Source organism: Halichoeres trimaculatus, unplaced genomic scaffold, assembly GCF_033239565.1.
Source record: "Halichoeres trimaculatus isolate MK-OKI-2021-1 unplaced genomic scaffold, fHalTri1.1 fHalTri1_scaffold_3, whole genome shotgun sequence".
NCBI lineage: Eukaryota > Metazoa > Chordata > Actinopteri > Labriformes > Labridae > Halichoeres > Halichoeres trimaculatus.
In genome coordinates, this window is record NW_027437181.1 from 17401990 (window position 1) to 17422973 (window position 20984).

Below are 20984 nucleotides of genomic sequence, written 5' to 3' on the forward strand. Positions count from 1 at the left end.
AGATGATAAGGTGAGACAGATGGCAGGTGAGCAAAGAACACACAGAGGGGAACCCTTCTGATGTCATTTCAGTCTATTTTAGAACAACCTGGGAACACAATATGTGAAAGTTGAGTTCCATACTGAACATATGCTTCCTTTCAAGTCATGAAACATTAAATCACTCCCCAGGATTTGTCCCATTTCTAGGATTGTCTCATTTGTGTAACAGCTTGGCAGTGGATCATGTGTGCATTATTATTCCACGTGCGTACACAGGCAGTCATCTGCTTTGACATTCTGAGCACATCTCCTGGCCAGAGGGCATTTCCCTACTGCTCTCAGTACAAGGTTCCACTGAACCGACATGACACACAGCTAGGCAGGATATTTACCCCATGGTCAACACACATTGATCCAGAGCTGTAGGCAGGAAATCATGACCTTGTCTATGTGACTTGAAGAAAAAAAAAATAGATGTGGTCTAATAGGAAAAATGTAATGATAGTGAATGCCTCTGGTGCTTTATTTTATTTGCATTAAAAGTATGACACCTTTCTCTGTTTCTATCCCTCCTTTAATAAATTCAGAGTGGAGAATCTGAGATTTTTCTCATTTATTTTTTCATTCATGAGAACAAGAGTTTGCATTTCAGTCATTCCAATACATTTCACTGCTACAGATTGATGTTTTCATGCTGCAAGAAAAAAAGATAAAGAAGACACAGGCATATAGTTAACAGGTGACCAATTTACCAGAGATCAGCAGGTGTTCCATTTTGATCGGATCAAGAAAGTGAAGTGATCTAACTCCCCCTGGTGTCCATTCATTGGTGCTGCAGGCAGAACCAGTTCCATTGTGTAACTGTCCAATGCTGCATCACGATATGATGTTTCTAGCTCCCTCCTGTGTGTGATTAATCCTCTAGTATGAGAATGCGAGTAATGAAAGAAGGCTCATAAGCAGCAAATATGAGAGCACCAACATTTATTATAAATAACCCTCAAAGTCTGCAATAAAGGCAGATTTTGAACAGGAGAAAAGCATGACAGTTCAACAAGCTGCTAATGAGTGACTCAATTAAGTTTCTGTTCAATGACTTGGTGTATATATACACACACATGATTAGCTTGTATCTATTCATCAAAGCTTTCTTATCCAGTATGCATATCACACACTGACCTATCTAAAATACAGTTTTTAACCACAAATTTACAATTCGATTAACGCAAAATATTCAGGACACCTTTCTTAGGTTGCATTGCATTAATCTTTGTTTGACCCACAAACCTTCTCAGCTTTTACTGCCACAGTATTTCATGGAGATGTGTTTAGCTCTAGACAGTATGCAGGAAACACAGCAGACCTCTAAAAGAGTTTTCTGGTGGGTCATGACACTGATACTTCTCACGAAGTGTTCCAAGATGAGTCTCTGAAAAGATCTGAAGGTCCAAGCACCTCACTGGCTTTCCTTGTCCAGGTACTCCAGGCTGGGTGCATCTAGCCTCTGCTCCTGGTTGCGGTTCTTTGTGAACTCCTTCAGCATGTCCATGACCTCCCCTTGATAAACTTCAGGTGTGGGCTGGGCTTCTGAAAGTAAAACAAATGATGACTGAGGTCTATCTTCCCAGCACAGTGACTTTCATTTTGCCTTAGTGTACTACTTTTACTGCTCAGTTTGAGACTGCAGTCAAATGCCCGGTTTGTAAATGGTTATTGTAAATGGTTATCTCACCTGTTGCCCAATAGTATATGTCCCAGTCGTTGCTTGGTTCATTGATGAGTCTGTCATACTGCAGCAGCTGTTTCTCACTCATTGTGTTAAGGTAACGTTTTGCAAAGAGGCTGCAAGAGAGGAAAACGGTTCAACTTTACTAAGAGCCTTTCAGTCAATTTGAAGTCATAGTTAATTCCTGGCTACAAGCAGGACATGTTTTTTCTATTAAAATACCACCTGATTTTAGTCTTTTACATAAATGTCAAGCAACCAGACATTTCTGAACAATCATCCTCTGCCCCTCATTGTCTTTATACTTAAAAATATTTTATCTCTAACAACAGTCATCACTTTGTGTAGCCAGCTCTATCTTTAATGTGTAGCTCCTTCATGTTTTCTACCTTTCCTGCCCTGGCTTGCTCATAATGAACTGTGGGATTTTTCACTGTGATAATGAGTTCGGATTTTAAGATAAACAAAACCCCAACACTTTACCTTGGCACCAGCTCTTTCATGTTTTACACCTTCGTTTCACCTTCCCTACCACAAACTAAACCATCAGAAAAAAAAACAGCAGAGTGGGCAGAGTGGGCAGAATGGACAAAACTTTCAAAAGCAAAAAAGAAATTTAAACATTTATAACTGGTAGGGGCAAAAACCTCATCACAACACTTGGGTCACAATATGATACTATCACAATGTCACACTATTGTGACATTTTGCTATAATTGATTAGCAACAACTTTTCTATTTTATTGTTTTTTAAATAGTGAACGTCAAATGCAAATACATACACTTAACTTGGAAACAAAGTGCATCACGTTTGTCACTTAAACTACCCTGACATTGAAATAATGTTGCAAAGTGATCATTGGGTGAAAGTCGTGGTCAGTTGGTGTAACTGACAGATGGCTATTGGGGTTTCTCATAAAAAAATCTGATATTGCAAAAAAAGTTACTATGATGATGATTTTATCAATCTACTACTCTGTAAAAACAAAACTATAAATAGTTTTAAACCAACTAACCCAAAATAGAAAGAAAACATTTATGTCTTCAGTATCAAAACCCATATCCTCAAATCTGTGAATTGAATATTTTGAAATTATATTTATTATACACTATGGGCAACATACAGCAGAATAGCTCTTTGGAGCCATCTACTGCAGTGGAGATGCGGTAGTTGTATTTCCCTTCAAACTCCTCTAAAATATGGCTTTTTATTCTTTACAAAACTATTGCCATCAAGAGTTCAATATCTTGATATATTGCTGTATTGATATGTTTTCACTCCTCTAATAACAGGCATATCAAATACTTGAAATACACCCATACACACGTATGACAACAACCTGAGCAAGATGCAATTTTCCAGCATGCCTCTCTTGCGACTCTCATACAGCAGTCGACGCCTCTTGATGTCAGTTGGTTCACCGAGCTTCTCCTCCCAAGGTGGCAAAGGGATCTCAATCAGGTCACCCCTGGTGTCATCAGGGGCATCTCCACGGTAGCCCCGAGATGAAACCAGTCCTGTGACTGCAGGTCTCCATGCTCCCTGACACAACCCTGCCACAAGCTGCAACAAACACATGTTAAGTTTTACACCATATTATATATCAATGTTATTTTAAAGATTGAGGCAAAGTGTTCCAAATATGTCTTCATTTATTTCTTGTTTTTTTCACATAAGGTAACTGTGATAGAAGAGTCTTTAAACTTTCTAAGAACAAAACTGAAGTTCCACTCAGATTACAGTCTTTATGGCCCAAATCTGTGTGTAATTTTTAGCCATGTACCACAAACCTCATACAACTTTGAGCGTAATGAGATAATTAATATAATATTTATTCAAGTAATTATTTTTATTACCATAATGAATCTTATCTATTCCAAACTAGAGTTGCTTGAAGTTGATCAACCTGACAGTGTGGAAATGTTCGATTTTCAATTGCTCTGTATACAAAATGAATTGTATGACAACTCTGCAAAACGTACCAGGAGAAGACGAATGAAACTGCAGACATTTCATAACTTTACATGCTACCCTGTTGTACAACTGCTACTCCTGGATTGTTGTACAACTGCCCTCCAGTAGGACATGCTCTCAGCAGCAATGCTAATGCTAATACTCTACGCTAATGCTACGACATCAACGTTACAATTTTCGTAACATGCAGAATGTGATGGTCTGCTTCATTATTTACTAAAATGAAACTTAATTAACTTTAATGTTAATTTAATCCTAAAAGACGTCCACGAGCTCAACTGCTAGAGTGAAACAGACAATTTTACTATTACGTTAAAGGCAAACAATATCACAATAACTCACTCTTTTTGAAACCACTGAAGACAGCATTTCAGCCTTCCTTTCTCTGATGCCGGGACTCGTCCAGATGAACCGTCTCTCCACCGGACAAGTGTCTCCGAAGCCTAAATGTCACAGACAAAACAGTGAAATTACACAACTGCCTTCACGTAACACCAGTGAAGGGGAAAACCAATAAGGAGGAACTGCCCACGGCACACACATGACGCCATATTTGTAAGGTTAAAAAAGTGACACTAATATGGTTTTTAAGCTTTAGGAACTGACGTAATTATGTATGTTTATGACGGTGAAATGATTAGGTTATTATATTTATGTCATAAAAATGCTTTTGTGTGCTTTCATTTTTATCATTTTATGGGGAATCAACTCTAGGAACTATGGTTCTGTGCTATATATTTTAACCGGTAGAGTTTCCCGACGGACCGCCATGTTCCCATACTGAAAGCCTAGCAACATTAGCATCGCCTTATCAAGGAGGAAGCTAAAGCTATTTTTATTTACACACTTGCATCAAAGGCAGTGCACGTATTTCAAATTTTTCAGTTCATTCATAATCTCTTTTTATATCCACGTTACTGTTGCTTTGCATTGATACTTCTTTTCGATAACGTAGTTTCTGCGGACTTTAACAAAACGTTAGCCAACGTTGTAAAAAAAAAAAAAAAAACATGTTTTGAATGCTTAATATTGCACCTTCTGTCGATATGTATTGAGAAATTGCAAAACGTTCATGATCGAACCACGGTGGAAAAAAACACACGAGCTGCAGTTTCATCTACTGGATCCCCGAAGGCCCAAGTGATGGCTGCTGCAGGACATACAGCAGGACCAAGTACCTCAAATTCGGGTTCCACAGATATTTATAGTGACCTCGATCAGAATGAAGAGGTATGTGACATTATGCATTTGTTATAGCCAAAAAAAGAAAGAAGAGAAAAGAAACATGGGCCTCTAGCAATTTGTTGTCGGAACTTTGTTTTGGTTGAGTTAAAATTCAGATTTTTACCCAGCTACCTGATTGAACAGGTACCGTAGGCACCATATTCTGCTTTTGAATGTGTTTTGACTTCGCAGCTTAAAAAATTGGCTGTCCACTTGACACTGTGTGTTTTTAATTAGAAACTTGATTTTATATTTGCATAATATCATTTACTTACAATTTGTATTTTTTCTTACCTTTCACACTTTTTATTTGCCATAACAGTTTCCATTGTGATTGATATAGTTGATCTTATTTCTTCTATATTATTCTGATTTGTGCCATCTGATTGTTTACATTGAGAAAGAGTGGCATACAATGTGATTTTTTTTCTACTATGCAGGATTTGAACAAAATTGCCGAAGCAAATGAACTTTTTGATGCTGTGTTGACTGGCTCAGTCGACCGGGAAAAGAAAGTTATTAAAAAAGAGGTGTCCGTGAAGAGTGAGCCAATCAAAGAGGAGGATGAATCAAAAAACGTGAAAAAACTTTCTGGAGGCATCTCGCCAAGGAGACTGGCTTTATACATAGGAAATTTCCCCTGGGTGAGTTGCACCCTCCTTATTCAATGTTAACAGACTTACATTTGCAGCTTCTATTGATGTGTACACATGACAGAAGAAAAATATGATATTTCTCAGTGGTTTTGCATCCCTTAAGAATAAACAGTTTTTAAAACAGTTTTTTTTTTTAAATACAAAGTGTCGCTCTGATTTATCTATTAAATTTTTATTTATTTATGTTTTTAAAGGGCAGACGTTTAAATGTTCAAGCTCATCCAATGTCCTTATACTTTTTTTAATAGCACATACACTTCTACTGTAACCTCTTCTCACCTCAACACTTATCTAACAAAAAATGCTTTGCTTTTAATGTCTATGTGGAGTAATGATACTGTTTTTTAAGATCACATGTAATGTTACTTACCAGCTTCCTTATTATCTCTTCTCTTGCAACCTGCTGTTTCCAGTGGACATCTGATAAGGACCTCATGAGCATGGCTTCAACATTGGGTGTGAAGGACGTCACAGATATCAAATTTGCTGAGAACAGGGTTAATGGCCAGTCTCGAGGGTGAGTGGTGAACAAAAATGTAAAACTTTCCCAAACAATTCTTTCATTTATTAAAGATATGGCTTTCTGTGACCGAGATCTGCTATTCATTTATTTTTTGTGTCTTTTACTCTCTTCAGCTATGCAGAAATAGTTGTAACGTCAGAGGAGTCATTAAAGATATTGTTGGAGAAAATACCTCAATGTGAACTTCACGGGGAACGCATAGACTGTCGATTTGCCACCCGTCAGAACCTTGTGATTTTTGAGGACACTGCAAATAAACGTAAGCACAACGCATTCTTAAGGAAATAGTATTCATTTTCTTTATTGTGTGGGAAAATGACTGTTTTCACTCTAAAAACCATGTGTTCTCTGTAGGTATACCCATGCGTGTTCACTCCAAAGATCCAAAAGACTCAGATTCTTCAGATAAACCTCCCACGTTGTTATCACAGGAGTCTGGTCCTCCCCCCATTCCTCCATTCTTTTCCCAATTTCCAAACAGGTTTCCCTCATTGCCCATGCCTTTTCTCAATCAGCCTCCACCCCATTTCCCACATATGCCCCCAAACATCCCTCCACCGCTGCCGCCCCCTTTGTTCCCTCCTCCTCCTGTCCATGTTCCTGGCCAACAGTCTCCCAGTCTGCATATTAATCCTGCTTTCTTCAGTCCAGCACAAGATGGGCAGAGCAGCAAAACCTACAGCCAACAAAAGTGAGAACTTGCATTTATATGTTTAACTTTTACAAACCATAAAAAGTGAAAGCTTTTCTCTGTGAGATAAGGTTGGACTGGACTATATAGTTTTTTTGTATAATTTTTTAAATTAATCATAAAAGCAGTGGTGGATCCATGGAGAAACACAAAATTGCAGTAAGTGTGCAAACCGTTAAACACAAAGAAGGTTTTCAAGGTAAACCACAAAATAAGAGTAAGTCACTTCGACCTAGATACGAAAAAAAGATAAAAACACTTGCATCTTATTTTTTTTTAAATGAGAAGATTGGACCATAATTTCAATCAGAATAATGACAGTTTGTGTACTTTTCAGAAACACATCTCCCAATACAAATGGGGACTTTGAGGAGCTCATGAACAGAAACCGAGCTGTCGCCAGCAGTGCAATCACCAAGGCTGTTTCTGGAGCAACAGCTGGTGAGTACAGCTGATCAGATTATATGAGGTGGAAGAAAGTATATCAAACATAATAAGCCAAATGGTGAAGTGACCACCTGTGAAATCAAACTAAAAACGGTTCCCCATCCCTTAGAAATAAAGTAAAATATGAATGGAGACTACATTTTTGGTCAGTTTTTATTTTTTTTATTATTTATCATCCTTTTTTTACAGAACAACATTATACATCTCTCTTCTTGATATCTCAGTAATTTTTTAACTATGGTATAAATGATTTATTCAGCCTTTTTACTGTTAGAGTTGCTCTTCATTTCATAAAATCTTTTCTTCCAAAAGTTAAAACAGTAAGTCAGTTGTTGCCGGGTGTTAGAGAGTAACACTAGAAACCACTCTGGGGCTGGGGTGTGTACATATTTATCAACAGTGGTTGGAGTTGTCTCACAGTGGTCAGATAACTCCAAAGCTGTCATCAAGTTCAAGTTCATTTAGATTTATTACCTGAAACACGGCAGCTTTAAAATGTTCTAACTAAAGCCAATCCATTTTGAAACACTGATGTGAGTAAGAGAAATGTTCACTTGTTAAATTAACTTGTTTATTTCTTTAAACATTGACTGTAAATACAGGATTCTGTCACATCAAAAAGAAATCCAGCAAAAAACTAAATTGGTTTAAGGGGTTTTTAATTTTTAAGGAAGGTGTGTCTCAACCAACTTTTCACACCTTTACTTGATACTTTTTCTGTTTCCTCCGGGCAGAACCTCAAAGGATCTGTCAGACTAAAATTGAAAAATCTGAGTTCTGTTAGAGTCAAGTTTAATCTTAACTGAGGCTCAACACCAAGCTTTGACTGCTGCTGTCAAAAACACTGAGCTTTGTCCAAAGTCTTGCAAGCGCTGTCTTGGCTGTGTGCTTTGGGTCAGAGTAATCCTGCAAGGTGAATCCTCACCCCACTCTAGGGTTTGTGTGTTCTGGTCCAGTTGTCTTCTGTTTGTTGTCGCCAGTAAATCTGTAGTAGAGGTGTTCACCTCCTGTAGTGCCCCGCAGTAATGCACAGGAGTTGGCAATCAAAGCTTTTGTCAATGCTCCAAGAGTTTGTTAATTGGCTTTTTGGCAACCCCCATAGCACATGTCTTTAATGCAGAAGTGCTTTCCATTGAGCAGATGTACCACGGGGACCTGAACAATGGACTTTTGCAGAGATGGTTTCCATAAACTATGCAGCCTTGTGTTCTCTTGGCAGCACTTAGCGCTTTAATCATTTCTAAAACGTGCCTTTCTTTTGCCTGTACTCGAACACAGTTGTCATGACAGTGGTCAGCTGGGAGTTTTTTAGGGATTTATATGAAAAGCCCTGTAGCTCTCTGTGGATACACTTGAATACACTAGTGTAAAGGAAAAAAGTAAAAGTACTTGTTTTTAAGTAGGTTTTGGGAGGATCTATACTTTACTTGAGTTTCTATATTCATTGCTACTTTCACTTTTACTTGGCTACATTAAGAAGAAAAAAATTGTATTTTTACTCCGCTACATTAACATTGTCACCATCATTACTCGCTACAAATAAAATGTGAGTATAATTGTCTCATCATGTATGGATTATTGGGACCATGTGTCCTCACGCTAATAACTGGTGCTCTCATATCAAGCTGAGACTCATCACAGCAAGACCGCACTCAGCCCGTCAGCCCCTCAGTGTCCACAGCATGATGGGAGCAACATCGTCCACTGGTGATAGTAGAGATACTGCCACACCACCACCTCCTAGTTTTAATTCAGAAGAAGACGGACATCTGTTGCCATATCTAAAAAACATTTTAACTTTCATCAGGATTTAAGGTTCATTCTGCAGGATGAAGTGCCTCGTGTTTGTTGAAAAAAATGAAATATTGGCGTTCCAAAACTTAACATTAAATGTTAAAAAAAAAAGGCACAGGAGGAGAAGAAAGAAGAGAAAGAGGGAGAAGAGGTGAGGAACGGAGCAAGAGGGGAATGAGGGAAAGAGGGAAAAGGAGGCGAAGGAGTGAGGAGGCGAAGGAGGGATAGAGGGCGCAAGAGGTTAAGGGAGGGAGGGAGGGAGAATTAGTCTTATAAGGTTTGTGAAAGAAACAACGATTTCTAGCTGTTTTATTTCTTTGTACTTTTACTTTTGATATTGAAGTAATTAATTTGAGTTACTTTAAGACTTTTACTCAAGTGATTATTTTAATGGGTGACTTTCACTTTCGAGAACTGTGGTTGTTCAGGTTAGATTATTACCAAAACATCTGCCACAACCTACTGTAACAAGTAACCTCTTTTTTCTGATTGGTGGTTGAGATCTAAAATGTTTCCCTTTTGCCAAACTGTTGTTTTTTTTACTGCTTGGTGTGCTTGTGAAAGCATGGTGACTCAAAAGTAATGGCAAAGAACCAAAGAACAAGAACAAATGTGGCTCCAAAACTGATGTTCAATCAAATTAAGATGAATCAAATTGTCAGTGGTTGTAAAACAGTTTGTGCCACAATATGGTGAATTGCAGTAAGATGGTAATGGTTTTTAGTTTTTAGTAACTGATGTCAAAATAGACGTTTCTGTCTGAAAAGTAGCTCTTAACTTAAATTAACTCTAATCCAAAAAGCTTTGATGTGCTGAACTAATTAGAATGTGACATTTTTAACATGTTATGTCTCTAATTGCTGATTCAGGGGACTTACGAGTGGCCATGGAGACGTTACTAACTGCCATTGCCATCATTAAGCAGTCCAGAGTGTACGGAGATGAGCGTTGCCAAGCCCTGGTCACTTCTCTAAAAGACTGTCTGGTCTCCATTCAAGGCAACTACGGCTACAGGTTGGTTTGATTATGCTCCCACATTATGATGCATTTTTCTATCTATAGTAAAAGAAGGTGAGGATGGCATATAATTTCTTGTCAGTAGTACCCCACAAATACACCTGTTTCTCCAGGGGCAGTAGTCGATCTGAGGATGAAGACGGAGATGTGGATAGGGGTCGTGACAGAGAGCGAGTGCGTGACAGAGAGCGAGACAGGGACAGAAACAGAGATCGAGACAGGGATCGTGACAGAGATGAAAACCCTTCCTGGGAAGGTGCGGGGATGTCTCGAAGACGCAGAGAACGTTCCTGGAGTGATGACAGGGAGCATGGGCGCTCGAGGGAGCGAGAAAGGCACAGGGATCACAGAGATCATAAGGATCACAGAGACCGCTACCGCTAAATTGGTAAGTTTACTTCCCTACTGCTGAGCTAATCTTTGTTCTTATCCTTTTTCATTCATCAGACCTTTTTTTTAAAGTTCTAGTGCTGAGCCTGAAAATAAAAAAATCACATCACTTGCCCTAATAATTGTTCTAGTAAGTGGCTCTAATGCATGATACATGATCCAATTTTAGTATTGTTTGTGTGTGTGCATTATTACAAAGATTGTGGTTATTTTGAATCAGAATAACATATATTGTATACAGCAAATACTTGAAGACTGACATAAGGAAGAAAGTTTTTCATTAAGAGATTTAGTGCATTCCAGAGCTTTATAAATTGCAATATCATTAGTACTTTTTGCTGAAGAAACAATGAACACACATCCACTCACCTTCTTTTGACTGGAGTTGGTCTGTACTGTATAATTTATGTTTGTAACATAGCTTTGAATCATTTTCTTTTCCCAGACTGAACAAAGCGTGAGGCAGTGCAAAGGACAGGTTTACCTCTGCACTCAGCTGTATAAAGTTTTGGAAGAAGCTGAGGTGAGACTGAAGATGTATTTCCAAAAGTGTACTTTTTTTGTTTTGCTCTGTTGTCATCTGTAAATACTCAGACTTTTACCTGCTCTAAGTAAAATGTTGTAGATTTGTGACTTGGATGTCAGATTCCAAGGTTTGCATGCACATGGTCACCACTTAATAACTTGTGTAATACAGTGTAATGTTTTCCTCTTTTGTATTAAACCTAAAAACTAAATCATTGCTGTAAAATATAGTTCAGTTGTTTCATTTCACACATGTGGGTCGTACAACATTAACTTACTGAGACTCTAAAGTTATCACTTGTGTGAACTTGAGTTAGTCACAGCAGTAAACAGCTATTTTAAATATTTATATTTCTCATGATCCCCTTTCCAAAAGCAAACAAAAATACAAAAAAAAAATGTTTTGGGGATGCTACAGTTCTGGTGGCAGACATCTGCAAAATGTATGCCACGCACTTACATATCTGTGTTGTATTACGTATGTGCTTCAGTGTAATGTTAAAAAAGGTAGTTGACCTTACTGCTGATTCAGAGATGGGATATATTGGGCAGGTGAAGTCCCCTGCTGGACAGTTTTATTTCATGACCATGCATGAAATAAAATGTGGGAGTACCACCGTTTCTCACAAAGAACAGTTTGACCTTTTAGTTTTTGAGGCATATTTGGGGACATAATCTTTTAGCTTAAAAAAAAAAGAACAAAAACATAATGCAGAGTTGTTGTCAGATTCAGCATGTTATTTTTAAACATAGCTATATCTCTTTTTCATGTTCTGCAAAACTATTTAGGGTTGATTAAATATTAAAGAGGTTTCACCTGAGTACCTTCTTAAACATGGCAAGTTGAAAAAAATAAAAATTCAGTTAGACCTAAAAAGTTCATTTTGGTTCGACATGGTTAAGTAAGACTTATTTTTATAAAGTAAAAAAGAAACCACAGCAGTCTAAGTGACAAGAAACCTTTAACTACAATCAGTTACATTTCCAGGATTCAATTTCTTAAGAGTTTAAGGAGTGAATTTGCTAAGGTAGAGAAAATGTGTGAATCAATTTTAACCTTGTAGCTTGAATAAAAATATTTTGGTGATCAGAAAAGCCAGCAATAGAGGTAATGGTAACATTCCAAAGCTTTATTAAGAAAAAGAAAATCCATTGTGAAAAGGTTACAGAAACATATATTCAATGGTCTTCACTGTTGTTGTATATTAATATAATACACTGAACAACCCATGCTAAATTCCCATAGAGTCCACACAGGATTATTTCTCCAGCGGAGCATAATTCAGCAATTTCTCAATAAGATCCACATGAGAGAGAAGCATCCTCCGACAACAGTATCTCTTCAGGCCCAGGGCATCAAGGGCATCGCTTAAGAGGAAAAGAGAAGGTAATGTTGGTCTAATGCATGCCACACTGACTAGACAAGTAAATGGAAGGACCTTTGGACAATAGTCTATCTTAGCATTACAAAAGCCTTTGGTAGTTGATGTTTTTCACTTTATCCTAAGTGAATGAAGAAAACTCTGAACCCTTAAGTTCATTTATAGTTATGAAATACACTTTTTACAAGACTCGTGTAAGATAAGTCTTGGAATTTGGAGATTGGAGATGTTTTGGTAAAATTACTACGACATGTAGTTTCTAACTACAGTTTATGAGTTTGTCAAATCTTAGTAAGTTAAAGGACTCTATCTTACCCTTCGGTATACTCTGCCTGGAGTAAACCCAGGTATGCCTCCCATTTATTTCCCACAATCTTCCCACAGGTGAAACAGCGGACAGGGATGATCATTGTGTAACACCTGAAAGAAGTGACGCGTACGTTAATAGATGGCAAGCACATGTTAAGCTATTGTCGCAATAAAACTCCTTGTGTACAAATATAGCTGACAGTAAAGTCTGTCGAAGCCTTCTGCGAATAGCATGTGTGTTTTCGACATTGAAAGTAAGACGAACGGGATCCCCTCATAGGAGTAAAGCCGCTGGTCAAAAGATAACATTAGCTTTTTACCTGATAGCATTAGCTTACCTAAAACCCTGATTAATTATTAGAGCTATGTTAAGCAACAAAAAGTCAGAGAGATAATTTATATTAAGCTTGGACAACTGTTAGTGTTTCAATCCAGTATTTAAAATACAGTTTCCCTTCAAAGTTGGCGGTAGAACCTCATGGAAGCGGCTAACCTAGCTCAGCGACTGTAGCCACGCGATTAGCACAACATCGCTAACACACGGTAGCTTCTAGTTACAGTTTAAACTACGTGATCGATTAGAATCAGTAAAACTGTCATTATTAGGATTTTTTTCTTACCTTCGCTAGTCTAATACACGTTGCACTTCTGGGTGTTGATTAAAAATTTGGATTAACTTGCCGAGAAAATGATACCCGTTTTGCCTCTTCTGCATGAGCCTCAACAACAGTACGACTTCCGGTAAGTCTCTTTCAGAATAATGGCACTATGTTTTAATTCTGGCATTTTTTCCCACAGTGGCTTGTGGATAAGAAACTAAGCAGTTAAGGAGCAACGGCCTTCTCGATTAAATTAAATTAGTCCTAGAAAATAATAATTAAAAAAAATCGTCCTAGTTAAACGCAATACTTGCAATAATAATACTTATAATAATAATATATCGGACTTTCAACCCAAGAAATGAAGTGCTTCACAGTGGGAAGTAAAAAGTGGTAAAAAAAAAAAAAAAGACTGGCAAACAATTGAAAGAAGCAACTTAGCAATACAATAAGACACAAATAAAGTATAAGGAAATAAAATCAATGTAAAAAAATTAAAGAGAAAAATCTCTAGTGTGAAAAAGCAAGAGATTTATTGTGCAAGTCTGATCTCTGGCTGTTTCAAAGTTTTGGGGCTCTTGCAGAAATAGCCCAATCACTCTAATCTGGACTTTGTGACAGCCAGTAGAGAACTGTCTCAGGCTTCTTGCTGGTTTATACAGGCATAGTCGCAAGTCCATATTAAGCCTCACATGAGATCTAAGCTCTTCTTCAGATATTAAAACTAGATCCCAAAAGCTACAACCTAAATGCACAATAAATTGATATAATACCTCTCTCAATTGGTTTGACAACAGGTGATTTCCTTAAAAGCTTTTTTTTTTACTCATGTTATAGCAAGTGTTTACCATATCTATCAGCAAGTATGTGGGGTTTTTTGCATATGACTTTTGTTCTACATTATTAAAGTTCAAATAAGAAAATAGTTTGAATTTTACAGTGTATACTAATGATTAAAATGATATTCTGTTCTGTGATTGTTCTTCTTGTTAATTACACCCAAGAGTTTTTAAAAAAAGCCATACCACTAAGTTAAAGCCTGACTAACAAAAAAAAACCCATAACGAAACAAACAAACCAAAAAAAACAATCATGTCAGCTAAATCTGAAAGACTGTTGTGCAGGAGATCTGGTGCCCAATAAATGCAATCCATGGTATATCTCTTCAAGATAATACTTGTTCTTGTAATACAAACACATGTATAACGCTAATCAGAGAAAAACACAGGGACTGGTTCACTGACTTTAATAAAGGATAGATTACAGCCTTTCTCTTTTGTACATTAGGAGTTTGGGGGCAGAAGGGAGTGTGCATAAGGAATATGTTAGAAATATATCAAAAATATATCATAACCAGTATAATCTTCAGTTCAGCCACCATGAGACCTCATCAAATCACAATTATCATTATGTCTCCATCATTGCCATCACACATCATGAACTTTCATCCCTGACAACAATATTACATCATCCTTTATATAGTTTAACTTGCTACAGCACGTGTGCTAAATGAGGAGTCCTACCTGAATTATTGCATTTATACGCTGTTGAAATTATGAAAATAGGATCTTTTTTGGTACACTGTGTTGTACAATGTAAGGTGAAGATTTTTTGGTGTTGGCATACTATCTTTTGGATGTGTCTGGGTTGTTAACTGTGGTAAATGTGGTATGTTCATACATTATTTTTTTGCCAGAAGAATGTTCTAAAATTGATATTTACCCTTACAACTTATATCAAGTGATGGTGTGTACCACAACTGTCTATCAGCTAACTACTTATGTAACAGGAACAACCCAAATGAGCTTTAAATGTGAGTGGACATTATTGTGTACATCTGTACAGGTGAAGGTTTGCAGCAGAAAAACAGAAACACCAATGGCTGTTCAGCCGGCCCGACCATATCTGATGTAAGATGTAAACGGACTGAACAAGCATGACAGTGGTTTTTGTGTAATGTATGAAAGGTTATTGATTTGTGACATCATTTTACAGTAAAAGTAAACTCTTCCTTACTCTACAGCAAGACGTAACAGAACTATTGTTCACTGCCTCCTACTATATATATTTTTCTCCAACATTCTCCGACATCCCATTTCTTAATCATTGCATGCTTATTTTTTCTGTCTCTGAAAATGTTGATTTATAAAATGCACTGTGGTGCTTATTTTTGATTTTTTTTTCTCGTGAATATGCAGGGATACAAGGTCTCTTTCCCTACATTTTGGGGAAAGAAAAGTTTAATCTCTTTCTTCCATCACTGATTTAGCCGCATCATGTGTAATGCATCACAAAGCTTACTTCTATCTACTTTCAGTTTATTATTTCCATTGTCTTTAAAGTAAAATAAAACCTGGAGCAACTGTGGTAGTCAGTATTATTATCCATAGTTTAAACATTATGAAAAGATTTTTCATCATTTTTAAGCAAAGTGAACCAACCACATTTCCAGTGCATGAATGTACAAATATTGCAAGCTTTTGTCAACATTTGTGCAAACTGGTTTAAAGAAGATAGAGTAGTTGAATAACCTAGATTTAGAGAGCCTTGGCTGAAAAGCCCAGCACTACAGTGTGTTATTTTCTAAGAACTATAGTTCAGATGCAGTATTGAAGTAACTTCATGCATATTCTATATGTAATTATGCTTCATATACAGCCTTGATCAAAACTTGAACGGTTTGATTCACTATAAGTGAAAGCAGGCTCAAAAAACAGAAAACAAAAAATATGATGCACAGTGGCTCCCCATCCCCCAGGTATCATAGTCTGTGAACCACTTAGTAATGGCGCTCTAGCTCATAAACCAATAAATATTATAACTTGACATTATGATTTGGTTTTAATTTCTCCTCGCCAGAAGCAGCAATCCCAGCAAAATGGCTCCTGCAGCAACAATGGCACCACCGATGATGAAGGGCTTCAGTTGTTCAAGAGAGTCTGTGCCAGAGGCTGCAGCCTCATCACCTGCTGCTTCTGTCTCTGCTGCTCCATCCTGAGGAGGGGGCTGCTCGGGCTCAGGTGCTACAGGCGCAGGGTCACTCTTGCGTGAGGCTGCTGGCTCTTTCTTCTCTGCTTTGGATGCTGCTTTGGGCGCCGAAGCCCCGGACTTGGCCTTGGCTTCCATGGACTCAGAGACAGAGGTGTGGTCTGGTCTGGATGAGTCTTTATAAGGTCAGCTCGGTGCTGCTTCACTGAGGAAAAACAGCAAACAGACAAAGACAGATTATCTTCTAAATTAGGCTCACACATCCTATTATCTGCTCTGTTGAATGAAGAGACAATGACAGACGAAAAGAGCCCTTAAAATCAACGAGTCACTGTAAAGCAGTGGAACAGTTATGTGGCAGTAGGGCCTAAAAAGTGACCTTGGAAAAAGATGACATTGATGGGAACACTCCGATGTTCAGAGGACAGGAAACTGTTTATTTTGGTCACAACAGCTGTGATTTAATCTTCCAGTGGGGAAATAACCTCAAGACAGCTTGCTCTGTGAAGCTTTTTTCCTGAGAAAATTTGCTAGTTTCATGATGGAGAAAGAGTAAATGATGTTTCATCTGCAGAGCTTATTTAGAGTCGAGAGCCATATCTGTTTCTTTGATCCCAACAAGAGTCTATCCAGATACAATAACATGTAGACTCAAACCCTTCCTCTGTTTTGCTCTCTGTTCTCTCACTGAGAAACCGCATGAGTCATATCTGCTATAAATGGAGGACAAGATGGAGGAAAGGCATAAGGAGCAAGTAACTGAGGAAATCAGAAAATTCAAAAAAGGAAGAACAAGATGAGGGATGACAAACTTAAAACAAACATAGGGCTTTGTAATAGCTTGCATTATATAGAATATTGGCTCAACATGTCTGTCAAAAAATCCCCTCTAATAAAAACCTGCAGCGATAACAGTAAACATGGATTTTACATACCTCTCCAAAAGCTCTGCAGAGATGGCAGGGATTACAAATGGTGTAAGAACTGCTGCAAGCTCTGGAAGTGAGAATGTCCTTAATATGAGAAAATGAGGGAAAGCGGAGATGGAGGACACTGGAAGCAGGAGGGAGGAGAATGAGAGACAGAGAGGAGGAGAGATTGGAATATACCATCTGGCTCTCCAAAAAGGGGGAGTTTATTCTTTGATTACATTCTGGGTCTTAAAGCCAGTTTTGGAGTATTCTTAATCCAGTGGGTTTGAAGTACTACGGTAAGGATTATTATTTTTATTTAAACAAAACAAAGCTAAGTGTTCAATGTCTCTACAGAAACAGATGTTAAGCATGAAGAGATTTTTTTTTTTCGCCCTTGTCCTTAAACACATTACACATATTTCACAAAAACCTCACTTAAAGTGATCCATCTCAGGGTTAGTTCAGGGTTGAGGTCTATACAGTTAACAGTTTGTGTAATGGAAATGAAGCCAACATTTTTTGACAGATCAAAGACAGATTGATGTGGCTTTACATCACACAACTTTTATTTGGGAACCTCTGGAAATTTTGGCCTATTGTTTTCTATGTGCTGCAGTGCAGACAACAGGGCCGGGAAATTGGCCTACATGTGACTACCTAATACTATAGGCCTATATATATATATATATATATATATATATATATATATATATATATATATATATATATATATATATATATATATATATATATATATATATATATAGAGAGAGAGAGAGAGAGAGAGAGAGAGAGAGAGAGAGAGAGAGAGAGAGATTTGATCCCCAGCCTCTCTTCCAGTGTAAAGTCACACAGAGGCCTGACTGTCAGAGGGTCATTTCAGACACCTGACAAAATTAAATCAAAAAGCACTCACTGTCTTTGAGTGATGGACCGACCTGCAGTGATAAGCCCTTGTTATAAAAATGAAGGAGCACAATGACACTGGCACGGGTACCAACCCCAGTGACATCACTTCCCCTTATTTATCTCCTAATAGTTCCCAGAAGGCAACGCATTCATGGGGTGAAGGAGATGAGTCGTGATGGGGTTTTTTTTCTCCACAAAATGAAAGCATTGCACAGGCACTCTAATTAAGCTATGGGCAAGGTTAGTCTATTTTAAGACGGCAGATGTCAAGCGAATAACCCCGAGCACAGGGGTCAGGTCAGCAGTCTTGGCAAGGAGCTGTGGGAAAGTGAGACAGCCATGTGACAAGACTAGAAGAAATGTTTGTCTTAGCCTTTTCAAGTACAAAAGGTTTCATTTAAAAAAAATATTTCTAAAATACCTCTCAGCAGTCCGCCTACATTTTTGGCACATGACTGCACCAACTTTTATGTGCTGACTTTGTGACGTGACGCTGATCCACCACGCCTGTAATACGTCGTCCAAAGACGATAGTGTTGTGTCAAGATGGTGATCGGCATTGGCAAAGTGTTGTCGTGTGGCGTTTGATGTACAAGATACGATGCTGAAGCATATCTGATCATTAGCGTCGAGATCAAAGCCAAACCTTTGTGCATTGACATTCAATTCAACATTTATACTTGGATTTGACAAAATTAAAACCTATTACTATAAAACAGCTATTAGATGGACACATACAACCAACAACTAACTTTCAATTGAATAAATATTTATATTTTATGCTTAAAGTGGGGCGTATAACAAATACCTTGCAGAGAAGCATGATAATCTTATTTATGTGTAATAATTTATGTGTCATAATTAAGTACTTAAGTAGCCATTTAGAAATTGTACGACTAAGGTAAAATCGAGCGACCTGCACTATTATTTTTTTTGTTGTTAAATCTGAAAGGTTAGTGTACTATTGCTCAAAATTCAGCTTGAAATTAATGATTATTTGCCCCACAAGCCGAGCTTTCGCTGTTTCGTTGCTGTGGCAACGAAAGTTCCTTCGGGTAAATACTCGTCTGCGCTTGCGCAGTGACACAAGAAAGGCAATCAAATAGGCCTTCATCAAAACCTGACGTTGTAGCTAGCTCCAGGCTAATTTTAATCAAATGACGTTAACGCGTAAAAGATCCATCAGAAGTATAAAACGACTGGACAAACTACACAGTCCCATTTTCCCTCCCCCGCGGGTATTTCTGGGTGACTTCACAAAGGGGAGTGGCAACCTCTGAAAAAAACACTGCTCTCTTTGAATCTGTTGCCGATTCCTTGATATTCACAAACCACCAGTGGCGCCCTTCCTCCGCAGGATCTTCAGAGTGTCTGCGGTCTTCCATTTACAAAAAAGAGTCAGGTGTGCGTAAACACAACGTTGTATGGGATTAACGCAACTAGACGCCGAAAGGGAACAGACATTATTTACGTATTTTGTTTGAGAAACGCCGAGGGGATGGGTCAGCTCCTCGGGAAACGCTTCCTCCGTGTGACTGTCGGTGCTGGGATTCGGGAGTTGTCCGGCTGATGGCACACACAGACCGCCGACTACAGCGTGTGAAAAGAGGGGCTCGTCAAACCGGAGGCACTTCTATTTTCTGTATACAGAAATTATCACATCGAGTTCCGACGGAGGATATGACCCACTCTTATTGGACTGCCACAGCCGACGACGTGTTGCAGATACGTTAAGAACCAAGCCGTCATTTACCGGCGGTTTAAAAAAACGACCGTGTAATTGATTACGCTCGTTGATGGCATGTATCGTGTTTGTCTGACAGCCGGCAGATAACCAAAGGGGCTGCAGCTCTTTGATATCTTCTCTAGCTTCATTCAGCCTGCAGTTGTAATGACGTCTGTCAGGTTATTATAAAACTGACGGTAACACATTTGTGAATTCATCCCTGGGCCGGTGCCGGGGAGAGCGAGTCTGAGGCAGGTCGACATTCGGAAGGATATGGGAGAGCGAGCGGAACCAATGCAGTGGGTCTTGGCAAGGCATCGTCAAAATTCAGGTGAGCAGCGGTATCCGGACAAGGAACCTAGCAATGCATATGTGACCGATTACCTGTGTTTTGCTTCATGCACACTCAGGACAGTCGGCACGTCGTGGCAGGGACACTGTGACCCGGCTTTTCGGATCATGTTTTAGTGCTGCCTTGAGACACATTTCTTAGGCCACATCCACATTAGCTAGGCCTGTAGGATGCCACCTTAAGCAGCTGTCCTGATTAAATGAGATTACACTGCCGCCGCTGCTGTTAATCGACTTGTTGAAATCACACATTGAGATGCTGTTGCACAAACAACCAGCTAGGGTTGCAGCTAACTATAGCCTCAGCTCTGTATATATATCTGATTATTTAAGTCGATGCACTGCAATGTCAAAATAATGAGACGTACTCGTCACAAGTTGGAAGAGCTCTAAAGTGATTTGACAGCTGCATTCCTACAAGTGCAAACTGCTTCCTGGGTATGAAAAGGTGAAGCAGCAGTTTTTGCTGTAACTGCTGATATTGTCATGAAATCATCAGTCATTAGATATTTTCCAGATTTAAAGGATTTGAGTGACAAGACTCAAAACCAAACCTTTTTGGGCTCCAAGCTTTGATTGAACTGTGAATTTCAATCTATCTTCTCCTATATAGGGACCCAGCACAGCGACAGTGAGAGGAATGTCACACCTTTTTATCATTCACACTGAGAATATCCCACTGATAATTTGGGCCCTCCTTTCTCACGACTTCCACTTAGCCTACTGTTTTTTTTCTCGATCTGTAGCCGTAATGTTTTCTCCAATCCAATAGCAAATGCCCTCATTGGGAATTTTTTTCATATATATCAAAGATGGATAGAATAATTCACAACAATGTCAACTCAATGATGGGAAA

The 20984-nt window shown here is 38.4% G+C and overlaps 4 protein-coding genes and 1 long non-coding RNA gene across 6 annotated transcripts in view; 2 read left to right on the forward strand and 3 right to left on the reverse strand.

The window, feature by feature from the left end:
* Positions 1-671: 671 nt before the first annotated feature.
* sdhaf2 (succinate dehydrogenase complex assembly factor 2) lies at positions 672-4222 on the reverse strand. The gene is made up of 4 exons (XM_074666439.1): positions 4026-4222; positions 3049-3272; positions 1715-1824; positions 672-1569 (listed from the first exon to the last, which is right to left on the reverse strand). Exons 1-4 carry the CDS (start codon positions 4050-4052, stop codon positions 1439-1441), a joined length of 492 nt encoding a protein of 163 aa, XP_074522540.1. The 5' UTR covers positions 4053-4222; the 3' UTR covers positions 672-1438.
* Positions 4223-4417: 195 nt separating this feature from the next.
* Positions 4418-11176, forward strand: LOC141787770 (cleavage and polyadenylation specificity factor subunit 7-like). Its single transcript, XM_074666438.1, has 9 exons — positions 4418-4913; positions 5348-5551; positions 5977-6080; positions 6200-6345; positions 6441-6777; positions 7115-7218; positions 9888-10032; positions 10149-10423; positions 10871-11176. The coding sequence occupies exons 1-8, from the start codon at positions 4827-4829 to the stop codon at positions 10417-10419; spliced, it is 1398 nt and encodes a 465-aa protein (XP_074522539.1). The 5' UTR covers positions 4418-4826; the 3' UTR covers positions 10420-10423; positions 10871-11176.
* An 895-nt stretch (positions 11177-12071) lies between these two features.
* Positions 12072-13383, reverse strand: polr2l (RNA polymerase II, I and III subunit L). Its single transcript, XM_074666925.1, has 3 exons — positions 13262-13383; positions 12648-12752; positions 12072-12318 (listed from the first exon to the last, which is right to left on the reverse strand). The coding sequence occupies exons 2-3, from the start codon at positions 12740-12742 to the stop codon at positions 12210-12212; spliced, it is 204 nt and encodes a 67-aa protein (XP_074523026.1). The 5' UTR covers positions 12743-12752; positions 13262-13383; the 3' UTR covers positions 12072-12209.
* A 1087-nt stretch (positions 13384-14470) lies between these two features.
* On the reverse strand, positions 14471-17384 carry LOC141787395 (uncharacterized). The gene is made up of 2 exons (XR_012598063.1): positions 17164-17384; positions 14471-16433 (listed from the first exon to the last, which is right to left on the reverse strand). It is a non-coding gene; the product is annotated as an uncharacterized LOC141787395 (long non-coding RNA).
* Positions 17385-19325: 1941 nt separating this feature from the next.
* The window catches only part of dagla (diacylglycerol lipase, alpha), a 31878-nt gene continuing 30219 nt past the window's right edge, over positions 19326-20984 (forward strand). The window contains exon 1 of one of the 2 annotated variants that reach the window (XM_074665940.1): positions 19326-20108. The gene's annotated coding sequence lies outside the window, so the exon portion shown is untranslated. The remainder of the gene's footprint in view (positions 20109-20984) is intronic. The other variant, XM_074665941.1, reaches the window with a different exon arrangement.

Coding starts and splice junctions, on each gene's coding strand:
- LOC141787770 (XM_074666438.1), top strand. CDS start 4,827: ATGGCTGCTGCAGGACATACAGCAGGACCAAGTACCTCAAATTCGGGT. Junction 6,778..7,114: donor AAAACCTACAGCCAACAAAA/GTGAGAACTTGC, acceptor TGTACTTTTCAG/AAACACATCTCCCAATACAA. Junction 10,033..10,148: donor CAAGGCAACTACGGCTACAG/GTTGGTTTGATT, acceptor CTGTTTCTCCAG/GGGCAGTAGTCGATCTGAGG.
- sdhaf2 (XM_074666439.1), bottom strand. CDS start 4,052: ATGCTGTCTTCAGTGGTTTCAAAAAGA. Junction 1,825..3,048: donor GAAAATTGCATCTTGCTCAG/GTTGTTGTCATA, acceptor CCTCTCTTGCAG/CCTCTTTGCAAAACGTTACC. Junction 1,570..1,714: donor CATATACTATTGGGCAACAG/GTGAGATAACCA, acceptor TTTTACTTTCAG/AAGCCCAGCCCACACCTGAA.
- polr2l (XM_074666925.1), bottom strand. CDS start 12,742: ATGATCATCCCTGTCCGCTGTTTCACCTGTGGGAAGATTGTGGGAAAT. Junction 12,319..12,647: donor CAGGCAGAGTATACCGAAGG/GTAAGATAGAGT, acceptor TTTCCTCTTAAG/CGATGCCCTTGATGCCCTGG.